The sequence below is a fragment of the Mustelus asterias genome, chromosome 18, assembly GCF_964213995.1.
Source record: "Mustelus asterias chromosome 18, sMusAst1.hap1.1, whole genome shotgun sequence".
Taxonomy (NCBI): domain Eukaryota; kingdom Metazoa; phylum Chordata; class Chondrichthyes; order Carcharhiniformes; family Triakidae; genus Mustelus; species Mustelus asterias.
Genome location: NC_135818.1, coordinates 49,733,222 through 49,750,145, shown reverse-complemented (window position 1 = coordinate 49,750,145; position 16,924 = coordinate 49,733,222). Strand labels below are relative to the sequence as shown.

General features: G+C 43.3%; 1 protein-coding gene across 9 annotated transcripts in view; it reads left to right on the top strand.

The window, feature by feature from the left end:
- The window catches only part of LOC144507120 (galectin-5-like), a 32,171-nt gene extending 19,091 nt beyond the window's left edge, over positions 1-13,080 (top strand). For all 9 annotated transcript variants that reach the window (XM_078233887.1, XM_078233890.1, XM_078233888.1 and 6 more), the window contains 3 exons: positions 1,161-1,249; positions 10,174-10,345; positions 11,382-13,080. In XM_078233887.1, the coding sequence (XP_078090013.1) occupies positions 1,161-1,249; positions 10,174-10,345; positions 11,382-11,531 (411 nt within the window). In that variant the 3' untranslated portion in view covers positions 11,532-13,080. The remainder of the gene's footprint in view (positions 1-1,160; positions 1,250-10,173; positions 10,346-11,381) is intronic.
- Positions 13,081-16,924: the final 3,844 nt, after the last annotated feature.

The following is a 16,924-nucleotide window of genomic DNA, read 5'->3' as shown; positions in this document are numbered from 1 at the left end:
GAAATAAAAATTTACTATTTTTTGCATCCAATATTCATTAAAATCTGAAAGAATACATAGAGTATGTATAGCATTGAGACCATTGAGCCCAATCGGTTCGTGCTGGCTCGTGCTTCCTCCCATCTTTCCTCATCTAAATTTACTATTGGAATTGTCTGTCCCCTTCTCCCTCAAATGCTTGTCGAGCTTCCCTTTTAAATGTATCCATACGATGTGCTTCAACCATCAGCGAGTCCCACATTCTCGCCACACTCTGAGAGAAGAAGTTTGATGTAAGGGAAGAATGATACTGCAGACTTGTAAAGGTTAATTTGCAGTACGATAAAGAATTCTTTCATTTCTATATCATCTTTCAAAGCCACAGGATATCCCAAAGTGCTTCACAGCCAATGAAATGTCATCACTATTGTAGTGAAGAGGTTGTTTGGCAGTAATTAAGATGTGATAATTGCCTTACACATTCGCTTACACTGGAATAGACATGCCATCATTAATTTTCTTGCATGTTCAGGGGGTAGACGTCATGCATGGGCCACAACTTCCTGCTGTTCCATGTATTCAATGCCAGTGTCTCAGAGATAGCAGGATACCTCTGACTGAATCAGAGTCAGGGACACCACTTAGTGTCCCACGGGACATTACAATTGGTCCCAGAATAAAATGGAACACCAGTTACAAGCAGAATTCCTTGCCTCCCTTCCTGGTAATAAACTGACTTTATCCCTCATGTATAGCTTCAATCATCCTACAGTGCCACTCCCTTGTGATCATTACTCATGTGTTAGCTCTGATATGGAGAAATGGGTGGTGTCCCTGACTGAGTCACAGGTATCCTGCTATCTCTTTGAGACACTTGGCGTTGAAGACATGGAACAGCAGGAAGTTGCAGCATGTGCATGACGTATACCCACTGAACGTGCAAGAAAATTAATTATGGCACGTCTATTCCAATGTCCATGCACCTTCCTTCAACATGAAGGAATCTGAGAAGCCAAACTAATAAAGGCTCCAACATGTGTTAAGTGTCTGAATACATCCTGGCATACAAGTCAGAATTTGGCATACCTGTGAAACTGCAAGTTCTGCAGTGTAAACGGAAAATTGACGGCACATCTTTACATTCCCAATTCATAACCCTTGTTTTGATTTGATATTTACAGCAGCTACCTTATGAACTTGCTCTGCCAGGTGGTTGGGAGCCGCAGAAAATGATCAGGATAATGGGAACAGTCAAACCAAATGTTGACAGGTAAATTTTGATGTGGATGAAATCTTGTTAATATTGAATATTGCACCATTCATTTACACTTCCAACATATGCATGGGTATTGGTCAATTATTTACTATCCGCGTAATATTATAGAATATGAAGAACCTTATTTCCCCCCCCCCCCCCCCCCCCCCCCCCCCCCCCGGAAGGTTCTATTTTTGTTAGGATGCCTTCGTGGTCATCTGTTTCTTCTTTTATGTGTCCATTCTTGATATGTAAGCTTGAACACCAGTCCTGGTTGGACTTGGGAAGTAATGGGATGGATCGCTAACTGTGGAATCAGAAAGTTGTGTGGAACCCACATTCTGCCTGTTTCCTGTCCTGCCGTTTTCCAGTGGAGTGGGCCCTAAGTGCATCTAAAAGCTGGTTCGAGGCCCAGGGAAGGCCACAAAACCTTGATTGTCAAAGGTCTTCAATCCTGGAAGAATTGATTGCAACAAAATTCCTTGTTGGTTCCTGCACGATAGATTGAAAAATGACTTGCAATCCAACCTGGGCCTTCTATATTTGTTTCTATAGCAGGATTAGGCTATTGAGTTGGACGATCAGCCATGATTGTAATGAATGGCGGAGCAGACTCGAAGGGCCAAATGGCCTTCTCCTATCTTCTATGTTTCTATCTATGGCTGTTGGCTATTGTCTCCATCAAGCATAGAATTCCTACAGTGCAGAAGGAGGCCGTTCGGCCCATCAAGTCTGCACCGACCACAATCCCACCCAGGCCCTATTCCCATAACCCCACAAATTTACCCTGTTAATCCCCTGGCACTAGGGTCAATTTAGCTTGGCCAATCAACCTAACCTGCACATCTATGGATTGTGGGAGGAAATCCGAGCACCCAAAGGAAACCCACGCAGACACGGGGAGAATGTGCAAACTCCACACAGACAGCGACCCGAGGCTGGAATTGAACCCGAGTCCCTGGCGCTGACAGGCAGCAGTGCTAACCACTGTGCCACTTTGCTGCCCCATTAGGGCAAGGATGCAAAGACATTGGAGACCAGTTACAGATTTTTAAGTTGCCCCTACCCACTGTTCCGACTCCTTCAATCACAGATTCTCTCCCTTGCTTGAGCTACTCCTCCAGGGACAGAATCTATGAGTTGGGGTGGGGGTGGGGGCCTGTGGAGCAATGAGCATGGGAGAGATGGGAGAATTAAAACCAGACAAACAACTTTTCTGCTGGAGAGAAAGAGGTGACAAGAGTTCTCAAAAGAACTTCAGAACTTGGGAGTTGATGTTTTTTTTCCCCCTAGACTTGGAATTAGTTACATTTCAAAATCCTTTTAGAGTTGTGTGTTTTTTATTGATGGTGTGGGGGAGGGGATGTTTTGGCAGCCACCAGGGAGGATGCACTGAGGTGAGTTATTTTAAAATTATTTGTAAATAAGCATTTCACTTCCCACCCTCACCACATTCCCAGTTACAACAATCTCCCTGTTTCACAATAAGAGAATTGGGATCTCGGGATTGCCATTGGTGGATCTGGAGAGAGGGAGGCCAAGATGGGGGTGATCCAGTGCTGGTAATGTGGCTCCAGCCTGTATCTGAGGGAGACAGGGAATGGGAGAGAGAGAGAGGAAGGAAAAGGTGGTCTCTCAGGGAGAGAGACAGGGTATGGGCAACTGGTAATCATTTCGCTTTCACATATAGAGCTTATCTTCATATGATCTTCCAGCATTTTTTTATAATCTTTATTTTTCTTTTTGAAACTCTCCACGTGGGCCTGGCTTTCAAGGTTACACATTTACTGCTGGAACAACAAAAAGAAAATTAAAGTTCTTCTTCCTCCTTTTTTTATATTTGTCCAATAAGTTATTTTGAGAGTGAAGTTTAAAGTAAAGATCTGGTGTAAAGAGGGGAAAGATATTTTGTGGGAAATTCTTTTTGTTGTTCCACCAAATATTTCCGCTGTAGAAGTGTCTGGCTGAGTACAAACTTTTTTTTTTGATGGTCGTGTTTAATGTGTTGAACATGTTGGGAGTCCAGTTGGAGTAGAAGACCCTGCCCTTCTTTGAGTTTGCATTCATGTCAGCCACTGGAGGGCGATGGTGGGTGGGAAGGTGAATGAAGGAAAGCAGTTTACAATTATTGCTGGATTCTTGGCTGGCTGCCTTAGCCCCGAGTCTCTCATTTCTTTAATATCCTTTAATTGAGGCACAGAGCAAGTTTGCAAATTCCTGCTTCAGTAACAGTTTGGTTTCTACTCAAATCTCTTCAGATATACTTTACCTTCAAGGAGCCTCTGAAAATCAAAAAGTAGCCCTTGAGAAATGTTCAGGAGTTGGCGGGACAGGGCGGGTTTGACTCCTGCTGGGCATCTCATATTAGCGCAAGGATGCAAACACATTGGAATCCAAAACAAAATAGCGAGAATGGTTCTGGGGGTGAGGGACTTCAGTTATGTGGATAGATTGGCAAAGCTGAGAGTGTTCTGTTCTTTAGAGAAGAGAAGGTTGAGAGGAGATTAGACAGAGATGCTCAAAATCAGGGCGTGATCTAGAGAGTAGACGGGAGCAACTGTTCCCGTCGGCGGAGCGGTCAAGAACCAGGCGACACTGCTTTAAATGTCAAAACAACCGGAGGCTACGTGATGGAAAACCACTTTACTCAGCAAGTGGATCTGGAATGCACGGCCTGAGAATGCAGATTCCATTGTGGCTTTCAAAATGGGATTGGGCAATCATCCAAAGAGAAAAATTTACTGGGCTGTAGAGAATAGGCAAGGGAAGCAGGGCTAGCTGAGTAGCTGTTGCAGAGAGCTAGCAGAGGTGATGGGCCAAATGGCCTGCACTGATTCGGTTCTGTGATTACAATCTTTTTCTCTCTGCAAGTTCATCCATCTCTACAGATCTGAAAGTTTGTACACGTCCCCCCCCCCCCCCCCCCCCCCCCCCATGCTCCCACTCCATTGTAATATTGTCTATGCTTCCCCCCCGTTGATGCCAGAGCTGCCATCTGTACTTCAGAGTGGTGGCACTGACTGATCCCACACCACCTTTTATTTAGGGAGTGCTGTAGTTCCAGTGAAGTAGATATTAATATCTGTGAATGAAGAGATGAAGAGTTCTCATCATGCTGGCAAAAACATTCGCCACAAACAAGAGAGTGACAGCCGCTGCATATCCTTGGAGACTGACCTCCGAGTCTGCATGTCCTTCAATGAGCCAAACATCCCTGAGTTTAGAGACAAAACTATGTGGGTACTTTTGTCCTGTGCTGGGAAGGTGGCACAGCTGTGCCCGTTGGCCACTCCTAACTCCCCTGTGTTGTGAATCAGCTGGTGCCACATCCTCAGTGATGGCAATCTGACTTCACTCCTCTCTGCCCACCCCCAACCCGGGTAAAAGTCTGAGCTAGCACGTGGACACGATAAAGCAGCCGACACACCGAGGATGACATTAAGGAGTTTGGAAAATAAGGCAGAATGGGGCTCCAGGAACTCCTGCGTCCGTTTACCCTCCATCATCATAGTTAACAAGGAAGTAATTTCTGCCCCAAGCTCCCCTCCTCTCTCCTGTGTCTGTGGTGGATTTACAGCAAAGGAGAGTGCAAGCCCAGAATGAATGATTATTGTCTGCTTGGAATTCAGGGTCTAAACAAGGGAGACGCTTGTGGTTGCGAGATTCTTCACAGGAATACCATTGTAATAGTGGAGTTGGTCTATCATTATCTGGATATTGACAATATTCCTCTAATGTCACCATCTCGGATAGCAAGAGTAACATTCCTTCCTATGACCTCCATGAACTCCCACGTGCTGCTGGAACTTACAGTCAGAATTGGCCTTAAAAGGATATCCTCTAGTTTTAACACACCCAGGTAGTTTCCTCCCATTTAATGTGAATCACTGCTCCAGTGGATATGCAAATGAAAAGTCAGAGGAAACTGTCAATAAACACGACTATAGAAGCTGGAATACTGTCTGCTATTCTGGTCACCTCACTATGGGAAGGAATGTGATTGCACTGGAGAGGGTGCAGAGGAGATTCACCAGGATGTTGCCTGGGACGGAACATCTGAAGAGAGGCTGCATAAGCCGGGTCGTTTACTTTAGAGCAGAGAAGACCGAGGGGGGGACATGATTGAGGTGTATAAGATTGTGAGGGGTGTGGATAGGGTGAATAGGAAGCAGCTGTTCCCCTTAGTTGAAGGATCAATAACGAGGGGGCATAATTTTAAACCTAAAGAAAAGATGCTGGAAAATCTCAGCAGGTCTGGCAGCATCCGTAAGGAGAGAAAAGAGTTGATGTTTCGAGTCCAGACGACCCTTTGTCAAAGGGTCATTTCGACACCTTACAGATGTTGCCAGGCCTGCTGAGATTTTCAGCATTTTCTCTTTTGGTTTCAGATTCCAGCATCTGCAGTAATTTTCTTTTATCCGGGGCATAATTTTAAGGTGAGGGTAGGAGGTTTAGAGGGGATTTGCGGAAAACTTTAAGGGTATTGGGAGTCTGGAATGCACTTCCTGGGAGGGTAGTAGAGGTGGGAAAAGTACATGGATAAGCACTTGAAATGTCATAACACTCAAGGCTACGGGGCAACTGCTGGGGTTAGCATAGATTTAATGTAGTTTTGTCAGTGCAGACTCGATGGGCCGAAGGGCCTCTTCTGCTCTATACGACTCAATGACCATCTGAAGATGCAACTCTTTATCCAGAGAAACTTGGGGTCTGAGTGTCTGGTTGGCAGTATGCCGCCTGTGGTAAACACTTGGCTCAGAATGCCTCATCTCTTTGTCAGTTAGTTTTCATCCCAGTGCTTCAGGAACATTATTCCTCATCTACAGTGCAATCCAGTTGCTTTATCTCTGTCCCCTGGTTATTGATCTCTCTGCTAAAGGGAAGTAGGTCCTTCCTATCCTCTCAATCCAGATTAATTTATAATCTAGGACCAGGGTAAAATGCTCTGTTGGAAAGTCAGTGCAGACTTGATAGGCCGATAGAATCCCTGCAGTGCAGAAGGAGGCTATGATTCAAACTATTCAATCTTTCCTCGTGGCCAAAATTCTCCAGCCCAGGCAACATTGTGAATCATGCACTCTCAGGTCCCGCTATTCTTCTGCAATATCCTACATACAGCGCATATTCCCTTCCTTTCAGTTTTTTTCCCCAGATGCATTACCTCACAGTTCTCTGGATTGAATTCCATTTGCCACTTTTCTGCCCACCAGACCAGTCCATTGACATCTTCCTGCAGTCTTCATCCACAGCCAATTTTGTATCATCTATTTAGAGGGCATCATTAAGTCTAAATCATAGGTATATACCATGAAAAGCAAGGAACCTAATAATGATCACTGTTTCAATCGAGGGATTGAATTTAGGAGTCCGGGGATAATGATGCAGCTATATAAGACCCTCGTCAGACCCCACTTGGAGTACTGTGCTCAGTTCTGGTCGCCTCATTACAGGAAGGATGTGGAAAAGATTGAAAGGGTGCAGAGGAGATTTACAAGGATGTTGCCTGGATTGAGTGGCATGCCTTATGAGGATAGGCTGAGGGAGCTCGGTCTTTTCTCCTTCGAGAGACGTAGGATGAGAGGAGACCTGATAGACGTATATAAGATGTTGAGAGGCATAGATCGGGTGGACTCTCAGAGGCTTTTTCCCAGGGTGGAAATGGCTGCTACAAGAGGACACAGGTTTAAAGTGATGGGGGGTAGGTACAGGGGAAATGTTAGGGGGAAGATTTTCACACAGAGGGTGGTGGGCGGGTGGAATCGGCTGCCGTCAGTGGTGGTGGAGACAAACTCAATAGGGTCTTTTAAGAGACTCCTGGATGAGTACATGGGACTTAATAGGATGGAGGGTTATAGGTAGGCCTAAAAGGTAGGGATATGTTCGGCACAACTTGTGGGGCCGAAGGGCCTGTTTTGTGCTGTAGTTTTTCTATGTTTCTATGTTTTCAGTGGCATCCTGCAATCTTCCAGTTGCAAAACACCTGTGACAGTTGCCCTTTGAGTTCTAAACAGGCCACTAGGCCCGTTTTGGATCCAATTTGCTTGGATCCTATAGGCTTTGTCTGGCCAGTCTGCTATGTGGGATCTTGTCAAAATCCTTGCAAAAATCCATGTAAATTATAATAAACACACTAGTCTCATCAACCCTCCTCATTACATTTAATCACATTCATAGATATGACTTTCCTTTAATAAATCCACTTGGGTGCCAATGAATAATTAATGCCTTTTCAAATAAATCCACTCACTATCTTTATCCCGCCTAATATTTTACACCCTTGCCTCATTAACTGCAATATCTGCATAATTTCCCTCTTTGCGATGACCAATGCAAAGTATTCACTGCTTGTCTTTTGCTTCCACATCAGGTTATTGTTTTAGTCTCTAATAGCTCTTACTCTTTCCTTAGTTGTCCAATTGTTCTCCGTGTATTTTTAAAGCATCTTTGACTTTACCTTTTGTTTCATGCTATCATGAATGTCCTTTAGGGAAGGAAATTTGCCATCCTTACCTGGTCAGTCCTGGACTACATGGGACTCTCAAAAATGCCCTCCGAAATGACCTAACAAACCACTCCGTTCAAGGGCAAAAATTAGGGATGGGGAATAAATGATGGCCTTGGCAGCGATGCCCACATCCTATGAATGAATGGGAGGGGGAGAGAAAACAAAAACAGTCCAGCTTCAGTCTTTTAACTAACAATTTTATTTTTAATGTTGAAATGTGAGCAAATGTGATTATACAGCAGAAGGGTTCATTGCGTTATTTTGTTCTTCCTCTGAAATGTGACCAATAATCAGTTTATCGTTCATTAGTGCATGATGCATTCATTCATTAAGTGGGCAAATGTAAACTTGTATGTGAAGTGTTTTGAGACACTCTGGAAATATAATCCTGTATAAATTTCACCCCCACCCCAATCGACTTGCTTAAATGGTTTGTGAAGACAGACCAGTCACAATAATGATTGTATATGTGTAACATTACACAGTAGCTTGCAAGTAGCAATCATAAAGGAGAAGCTCTGACCAGCAAAATTCACAACGTTTAACACATTGGTACTTCATTCCTGTCTGTAGTACTCTAAAATTGATATTAGCTTAGAGAGCATACCTAAGAATTTGGTATGATTGTACCGAGCTTGGCTGATTTGTATTTCATGCTCATGGTACTTGCCTGAGCAATTGCTGGCTTGTACACAGATTGAGAGCCTGAGAAATGGCATTTTACAAAAGCAATCATCACGATATCAATGCTTTGATCCTGATGGTAGTAAAATAGGCAAATTTCTGCTGCCAGGGTTGGGACTAATTTCAACAAGAGAATTGCAATGTAAGTGATAAGTAATTTTGATAAGTCTTGTCATTATCTTTACACCATATTGAGTGCATATGGTGTTGAAGTTGGCAATCTTTTTCCGTGGCCCCTGAGTGGTTCAGTTGGGATTGGATTTGAGTGAGGATGGGGGAAACGGGTCTATGTTGCTTCATTCTAAAAGGGCTTCTTTCCTCTGAGACTCTGATGCAGTGTTTGATGAGCAGGGGTCAGGGCACCATCCTGCAGCAGACCTTGTGGATATTTACAGAATCTCAAAATTGTTACCGTGCAGAAGGAGGCCATTCAGCCCATCATTTCAGCCCATCATTTCAGCCCATCATCTCTGACCAGCTCTTCAAACAAGTATTAGAACTTAGTCCCATTCCACTGTCTTTTTCCCTGGAACCTTGCACACTTCTTTCTATTCGTATAATCATCTAATGCCTTTTGAATGTGCTGATTGACCCTGTCTTGACCACGCTTCCGGGCAGTGCATTCCAGACCCGAACCATTCATGTCTGTGAACAGTATCTTCTCGTATCGCATTTGCTTTTTTTGCAAATCACTGTGTCCTCCCACTCTTCATTTTTTTTACAAGTGGGAACAGTTTCTTCCTATTAACTCTGTCCCACTTCCTCATGATTTTGAACGTCTCTATCAAATCTCCTCTTAACCTTCTCCCATTCAAGAAGAACACTCCAATCTATCCTTGTAACTGAAGTTTCTCATCCCTGAACCATTCTTGTAAACCACTTCTGCACTCTCTCCAATGCGTTCACGTCCTTCCTATAGTGTGGTGCCCAGAACAGATGTTTGTTTAAGGTCAGCATAACCTCCTTGCACTTGTACAACAAGCCTTTATCAATAAAGCTGAGGATATTATATACTTTATTAACTGCCCTCCACCTGTCTTGCCACCTTTGATGACTTATGCACGTATACACCCATGTCTCTTTGCTCCTGCCCACTTTATCCCCAGCTTATATTCTCACTCCATGTTCTTTGCATCACCTCACACTTCTCCACATTGAACCTTATCTGCTCACTCTGCCACTCTGTCCCTCTGAAGTTCTACACTGTCCTCCTCGCAGTTTACAATGCTTCCAAGTGTTGTACTTAGCAAGTTTTTATTTATCAAAATAAGTGGGGGCTCAGAAACTGGTAACAAAGTCTGCTTCTTAAATCTTGCAGCTACATTTGGGCCGGAATTCTCCCGTCCCGCCCCCGTCACGGGAATTGTAGCTGAGGGGAGGGGAGGGATTCTCCGGTTTTGAGGCGAGTGTGGCCGGAGAATCCCTTTGGCCTCTGCTGACTGAGCTCCTAAATTAGTGACATTCCTAATGCCTGGAGCTTGCTGCCACTAAAACCACCCCAAAAAGAAGTGGTAGAGTTTCTGCCCATGGTGTCAGGGAAAGGGTGTAACTGAACTGCAACACTCTCTGTTCAATCACAAATCCGAGCTAGTTGAGTTGCTCAGTTTGTTAAATGAAGAATAACGACGGCAATCCTGATCAGGTTGGGTGAAAAAGTGGTGGGGAGGGTGAATACTTGAAGGAGCTGTTTCTGTGCTGTTGAGTTTTACATAATTAATAAAAGAAAACTTGGCTAATTTTATTTCCACAGTTTTGCCATCGATGTGCGCAGCGGCTGGGATATTTTGTTACATTTCAACGTCCGCTTTAAGGAGGGTGGCCACCACCATGTCATAGTTCGCAATAGCATGATCAATAACTCCTGGGGTGGAGAAGAAAGGGCAGCACCAAGGTTTCCCTTCAAACAAGGAGAACAATTTGAAGTAAGTGAAACATTCCTGGTAGCTTCTCCTTTTAACGTGGGTGACATTCAACCCCAATCTCCGAGGGGAATAGGTAACCTAAAATAGAAACATTGAAAAACTACAGCACAAAACAGGCCCTTCGGCCCCACAAGTTGTGCTGAACATATCCCTACCTTTTAGGCCTACCTATAACCCTCCATCCTATTAAGTGCCATGTACTCATAATAGGTCAACTAGATTTTTTAAAATTAGTACAGATAAGTAAACCTAAATTAGACAAAATAATTTGAAGTTCAGGAAAGGGATCAACGTACATTGAAGAATATTTTACAACTCTGATGGCCTTGGAGAGTGCTGTCCCAGGCCAAGATGCAACACCTCCATGTGGAGGTCGAACTCTTGGGAAGAATCCTGAACAATCACTATTGGGTCTAAGTACCAGGCATCACAGAGTTTCAATGGGAAACACTTGCCATCCCAGATTTGATTTGATCTGTCAAAGGAGCTGCCCTGGTAAACTCTGGCACAAATCATTGATAATATCCAACAAGGCCCAGAAAAATACTTGTTTTTGTCTCGAGTCTGGACCATTTCCCAATAGCTTCTACTTTGCCTAATTAGGCTTTACTCATACTGGTAATGGTATGTTCATCAGTTTGATCAGTGATCTATCTATTTCTCAGTAACGTAATTTGAGGTAGTTTGGGCATTACTTTGTAAATGCAGTTTATTATTTTTATCAGATTAAAGTCCAACAGGTTTATTTGGAATCGCAAGCTTTCGGAGCACTGCTACTTCTTCAGGTGAGTCACCTGATGAAGGAGCAGCGCTCCGAAAGCTCGTGATTCCAAATAAATCTGTTGGACTTTAACCTGGCGTTGCGTGACGTCATTGTTTTTTGGAACAGTGTGAGGATGCAAAAGGTGCTATCTAAATGTAAGTTTGGTTGTTCTTTAACACAGCAAATATAAATAAAATTTATTTCAATAACTGTGGATTATCAACACTGTTGATGTTTGAAATGAATAAAGATGATTTTTAAAAATTTCTCCAGATTCTCCTACTTGCTGAACCAACTCAATATAAGATTGCTGTCAATAATGAACATTTGCTGGAATTCAGACATCGTTACAAGTCTTTGAAAGATATTAACAAGGTTTCAATCCATGGTGACATTACTCTGCACGCAATGTTTATGCAATAAGCACCCTAAAATGATTTTATATATAAATATATATAATTATATATTGGCACATTTTCCTATTCATTGTTTCTATGTCCAAACTAATGGTTGTTTTGAGTTGATTAGAACCTGTAACACAGTTGAGTATTCTGATGAGTTCTCAATAAAATGAAGCTGACAACGTTTGTTGTTTGCATTTACTTTACAATATTACTGCCACTGAATCCGTTCCAGAACTACGAGTGGGAAAATGGGCTATTCAGACCATTGAGGGGCGAGGGGATTTTCACTGTAACTTCATTGCAGTGTTAATGTAAGCCTACCTGTGACGCTAATAAATAAAAAGTCCTAGGCAGTGTTTTCTCCAAATGAAATATCTTGTCTAATCCCACGTCCTGCTTGTTTCCATCACCTACTTTAAGATTCCTCTCATTCAAGCAAAATCTAATTGCTTTTCAAATACTTCCTAGACTCAGTCATGGTTAAGAAGCTCACATTCTGACAGCTTTCTGCAAATAAACCTTTTCTACTACTTTCCTTTTTCTTGTGTGTGAATATGTGTCCTCTGGTAGTTTTTGACAATCAGTTGTTTGACAATCTTTATTCTCACTCTTTAAAATCTTGTAGATTTTTATCAGGCCATCCCTTGACCTTCTCAGCTGTGAAGGAAAAATAAATTAAATTCTTGAGTCGCTTCATAATTGGAACTTCTTGTACCTAGCTCCATCATAGCTAATTTATACTGCAAAGCTTTGATTATTTTCATATCTGCAACTGTTAATTCACCATCTGCAACCTCAATAACAATAGCAATGGCATAGTGGTATTGTCACTGGGCTAGTAATCCAGAGACCCAGGGTAATGCTCGGGTAGATGTTGACATTTGAATTTGATTTGAAATTTGAATTTGATTTGAAATTTGTCACTACGGCTGGTGTTGAAATTTTAATTCAATAAAAATCCAAAGGTGCGCAGGTTAGGTGGATTGGCTGTGGTAAAGGGGTGAGGAGCTAGGCCTGAGTAAGATGCTCTTTCGGAGAGTCAGTGCAGACTCGATGAGCTGGATGGCCTCCTGCACTGTATGGATTCTATGGCGATTTAAACATCTAGTGATGACCATGAAACGATTCATTAAAAACCCATCTGATTCACTAATGTCCTTTAGGGAAGGAAATCTGCCGTCCTTACCTGGTCTGGCCTACATGTGACTCCAGAGCCACAGCAATATGGTTGACTCTTAAATGGCCTTGCAAGTCATTCAGTTCAGGGTGACAAATGCCCCACACAGTGATGCCTACATGCCATGAATGAATAAAAAGTATACCCCACTCACCAGAACTCATCAGAATATTGAAGTCACAGCTCTCTCCAATACAACAGTTCTTTCTAATGATGTTTGAATGTATGGAAGACACTAATGTCAGGACATCATGGTGAAATACACAAATATATTGGTTATGATAGAACACCTGGGTACAGTAATACGGTGACTTGAATCAAGGAGACAGTCATACACGTTGTGACCAAGCTTAATATTTGCTGATATAATAAATAAAATGACCAAAATATATTGCCTGTGCAGAGTGGATTTATTTGTTGCTTAAATATGGCATTTTAAGAATGCCACTATTTAAGCAACACATGGGGCTAGAAATTCAGTTGTCCCTGAAGGGGTGATCCTGATGTTGGACCTGACGCGGCTTCTTTAACTGAGAGTGCCGAGCTCAAGATACCTACTTGAATTCCTCAGGCGCCTCACTGGGGAAGAGGTTTGAATATCAATGTACCTCTGCATTACCCTGGGTCTCTGGATTACTAGTCCAGTGACAATACCAGTACTGTTGCAGCCATCAGAATAATGGCTTAAAGGAGAAGGTGATTGATGCAAGATGGGGGGAGGTTGTATGTGGGTCGGGAGAGGAAAGTGAGTAGGGGTGGGATGATCATTTGACGAAGTTTTAGATGAGTGAAGGATGGTTTATGCATGTATGTGCTGCTAAGGCTACCAACAATCTCCCAGTATCTAGCACACGTAGCCCTTCTGCTATGAGGTAAGAAAATTACACTTGCAAGTTATTAAACAATGGGGTGGGGAAAAGTAACATCTGTGCCTGGTCTTATCCATATGAACATGCCATCAGGAACCACTGAGTAGTGACCTGGAGCAGGAGTCCTCTCTAATGTTTCCCTTTTCCTAATGGATTGAAGCCAGTTTCTGAGTTCCACCACCGCCTGGTTACAGTCAGCACAGAATAGGAATCTAATCTGGGGATCTTCCTGGGATGAGGGGATTATGGATATGAGGAGATGTCGGGTAGGCGAAGTGTGTATTCCCTAGAGTTTAGAAGAATGAGAGGTGATCGAATTGAAACGTACAAAATTCTTCAGGGGCTTTACAGGACAGATGCTGAAAGGATGTTCCCCTGCCTGGGGAAATCTAGAAAATGGGGTCACAATACTCTCCTATCATTTGAGATAGGAGAGGAGAAATTTCTTAAGGATCTGCTTGTTTGAAATTCTTTGTCCCAGAGAGCAGTGGATCCTGTGATAGAAAACATTATAGAGTGATGTTAACAGACTTCTGGATATGAAACGATATGGGGATAGTGTGGAAAGAGCCTTGATCTTGTTGAAGGGTGGAGCAGGCTCAAAGGGCCTACTCCAATTCCTATAACATTCCCAGCCTGGAGGGATTGAGGGGCTGTTTAACTGACAGACTGGAGAGAGCAGCTGCTTCTCTGTTTAAATTGAATGCTTTTGCTCACAGGGCATCACTTAGAATCCTACAGTGCAGAAAGAGGCCATTCGGCCCATCGAGTCTGCACCAACCACAATCCCACCCAGGCCCTATCCACATATCCCTCATATTTACCCACTAACCCCTCTAACCTATGCATCTCGGGACACTAAGGGGCAATTTAGAATGGCCAATCAACCTAGCCCGCACATCTTTGGACTGACCGCACATCACTTGACCTGATACGCACTGTTATCAGCTCACATACAGGTACAGCATGTACCTTGAAGCAGAATCTCATGCAGTGAGTCATTGGACTGTTACAGGTCAGGGGGAAGGACGGCGCATGTGTCAGCTCACCGGGGGAGGTGGAGGGGGGCAGCGGCAAGGTCACAGATGAGTTCTGCTGTGGAGGACAGAGACAAGGACTTCAGTGGGGCGGTGTAGAGGAGATGGCTAATGGGGCTGGTGCAATGCATGGTGTATTGACAGACACGGCTGAAAGACTGCTTTCAATATCAATGACTGTCGAAGCCAGTTGCAAATTGACACAGAGCTGCATATAGACCTTGCAGGCTATTCAGCCCAATGTTACTCAGTTCTGCTGCAAGGTGTGTAAGTTAATGTCAGAGCTCACTGTCTTCTCAGTGAAGTTTCTTTTACTGTTTTGTGTTTTGTGTCTTGCCATACCATGCTGTGTCTGTTCTTTTTAGTCTTGCTAATGTGGGAGATTGATAGCTTGTTAGATCTAATCGAGCACTTACTCCTCATCTTGTTATTTGTAGTCCATTCATCTGGGTATTGTCGAAGGTTGGTAGCTGCTCCATCTCATTGAGGGCGTTCTGGCCTGTTGGATAAGTAAGTTAGGATACTTCACCTTTCCAATATATAAAATATCTAATTAAGTTGTAGAGGTTTTCCTGGCTAACTACTTACAACAGAAATAGGAAATTCATCTCCAAACATATAAAATTATTAGATGTATTTCATCAGAATTCTGATGTAGGCTTTACACCCGAATTATGAACTTGTCACTGCAAAGGAGAGGTGATGGCCTAGTGGGATTATCACCAGGCTGTTAATCCAGAAACTCAGCTAATGTTCTGGGGACCTGAGTTTGAATCCCACCATTGCAGATGGTGAAATTTGAATTCAATAAAAAATATCTGGAATTAAGAATCTAATGACGGCCATGAAACCATTGTCGAAAAAATCCATCTGGTTCACTAGAATCATAGAACCCCTACAGTGCAGAAGGAGGCCATTCGGCCCATCGAGTCTGCACTGACCACAATCCCACCCAGGCCCTATCCCCATAACCCCATGCATTTACCGTAGCTATGCCCCCTGATACTAAGGGCCAATTTCACATGGCCAATCCACCTAACCTGCACATCTTTGGACTGTGGGAGGAAACTGGAGCACCCGGAAGAAACCCACATGGACACGGGGAGAAGGTGCAGACTCCAAACAGACAGTGACCCAAGCCAGGAATTGAACCTGGGTCCCTGGTGCTGTGAGGCAGCGGTGCTCATCACTGTGTCACCGTGCTGCCCTAATGTCCTTCAAGGAAGGAAATCTGCCGTTTCTTACCTGGTCCGGCCTACGTGTGATTCCTGAGCCAAAGCAATGTGGTTGATTCTCAACTGCCCTCCAAGGGCTACGAGAGATGGGCAATATATACCAGCCAGTCAACAACACCCATGTCCCACGAATAAAAAGAAATTGTCTAGCTTGTTTAGTGTTTCCAATATTTTCTGTTTATATTGCAAATTTTCAACATTCATAGTTTAAAATAAAAGCATTAATTTTTGTACGATGAAAATGTTCTCCTTTAAGTTGAAAAGGTCAATTATATGAATAAATATACTACATACAAACAATACTGTGGACGCCAGAAATCTGAAATAAAAACAGAAAAAGCAGGTCCGGCAGAATCTGTGCAGAGATAAACTTTGTTCATTTTCTTGGTCAATAACCTTCCATCATTTTATATCATATTCCATCATATTAGCGCAATGTGTTTTAGTCATTTGAACTCTTAATGTATTCACTTTTCCCTTCAAAATGTAAATGGTGTGAACTAATTGAAAAACCAATGGAATACAAATATAACCACCAGGTGGCGATGTCAGCACATGATTTGAAACGACCGAGACAAGCAGTCAATACCTTGAGATAAAATCTAAAATAAAAAAAAGGCAATAAGGACAGAAAACGCTGGTGTGGCAACATCTGTGGAGAGAAACGGAATTCACGTTTTGGATCTAAATGGTCTTTCTACGATATTCCAGTTCAGGCTGAATTAATGTTTAATTATAGGTTCATCATAATTTCCAGGCTTTTGTAGGGGAGCTTGGACTTTACACCCAGCAGGTTTGCGGGGGGTGGGGTGGTGAGGGGCCATAAAATTCCTCGATGGACTTCCCACCATCCACTCACCCCGACCTGACTTCAATTGCATGGTGGGATGGATAAGGCGTAGGCCCACCTGCTCACCCTGGCTCCAGTTGAGGCCCTTAACTGGGCAATTAGTACAAAGAATCATAAGATCTGGGAGCAGGAGTAGGCAATTCAGCCCCTTGAGCCTGCTCCGCCATTCAATACGAGCATGCCTGATCTCATCTCAGCCTCAACTCCACTTCCCTGCCCATTCGCCACAGCCCTTACTAATTAA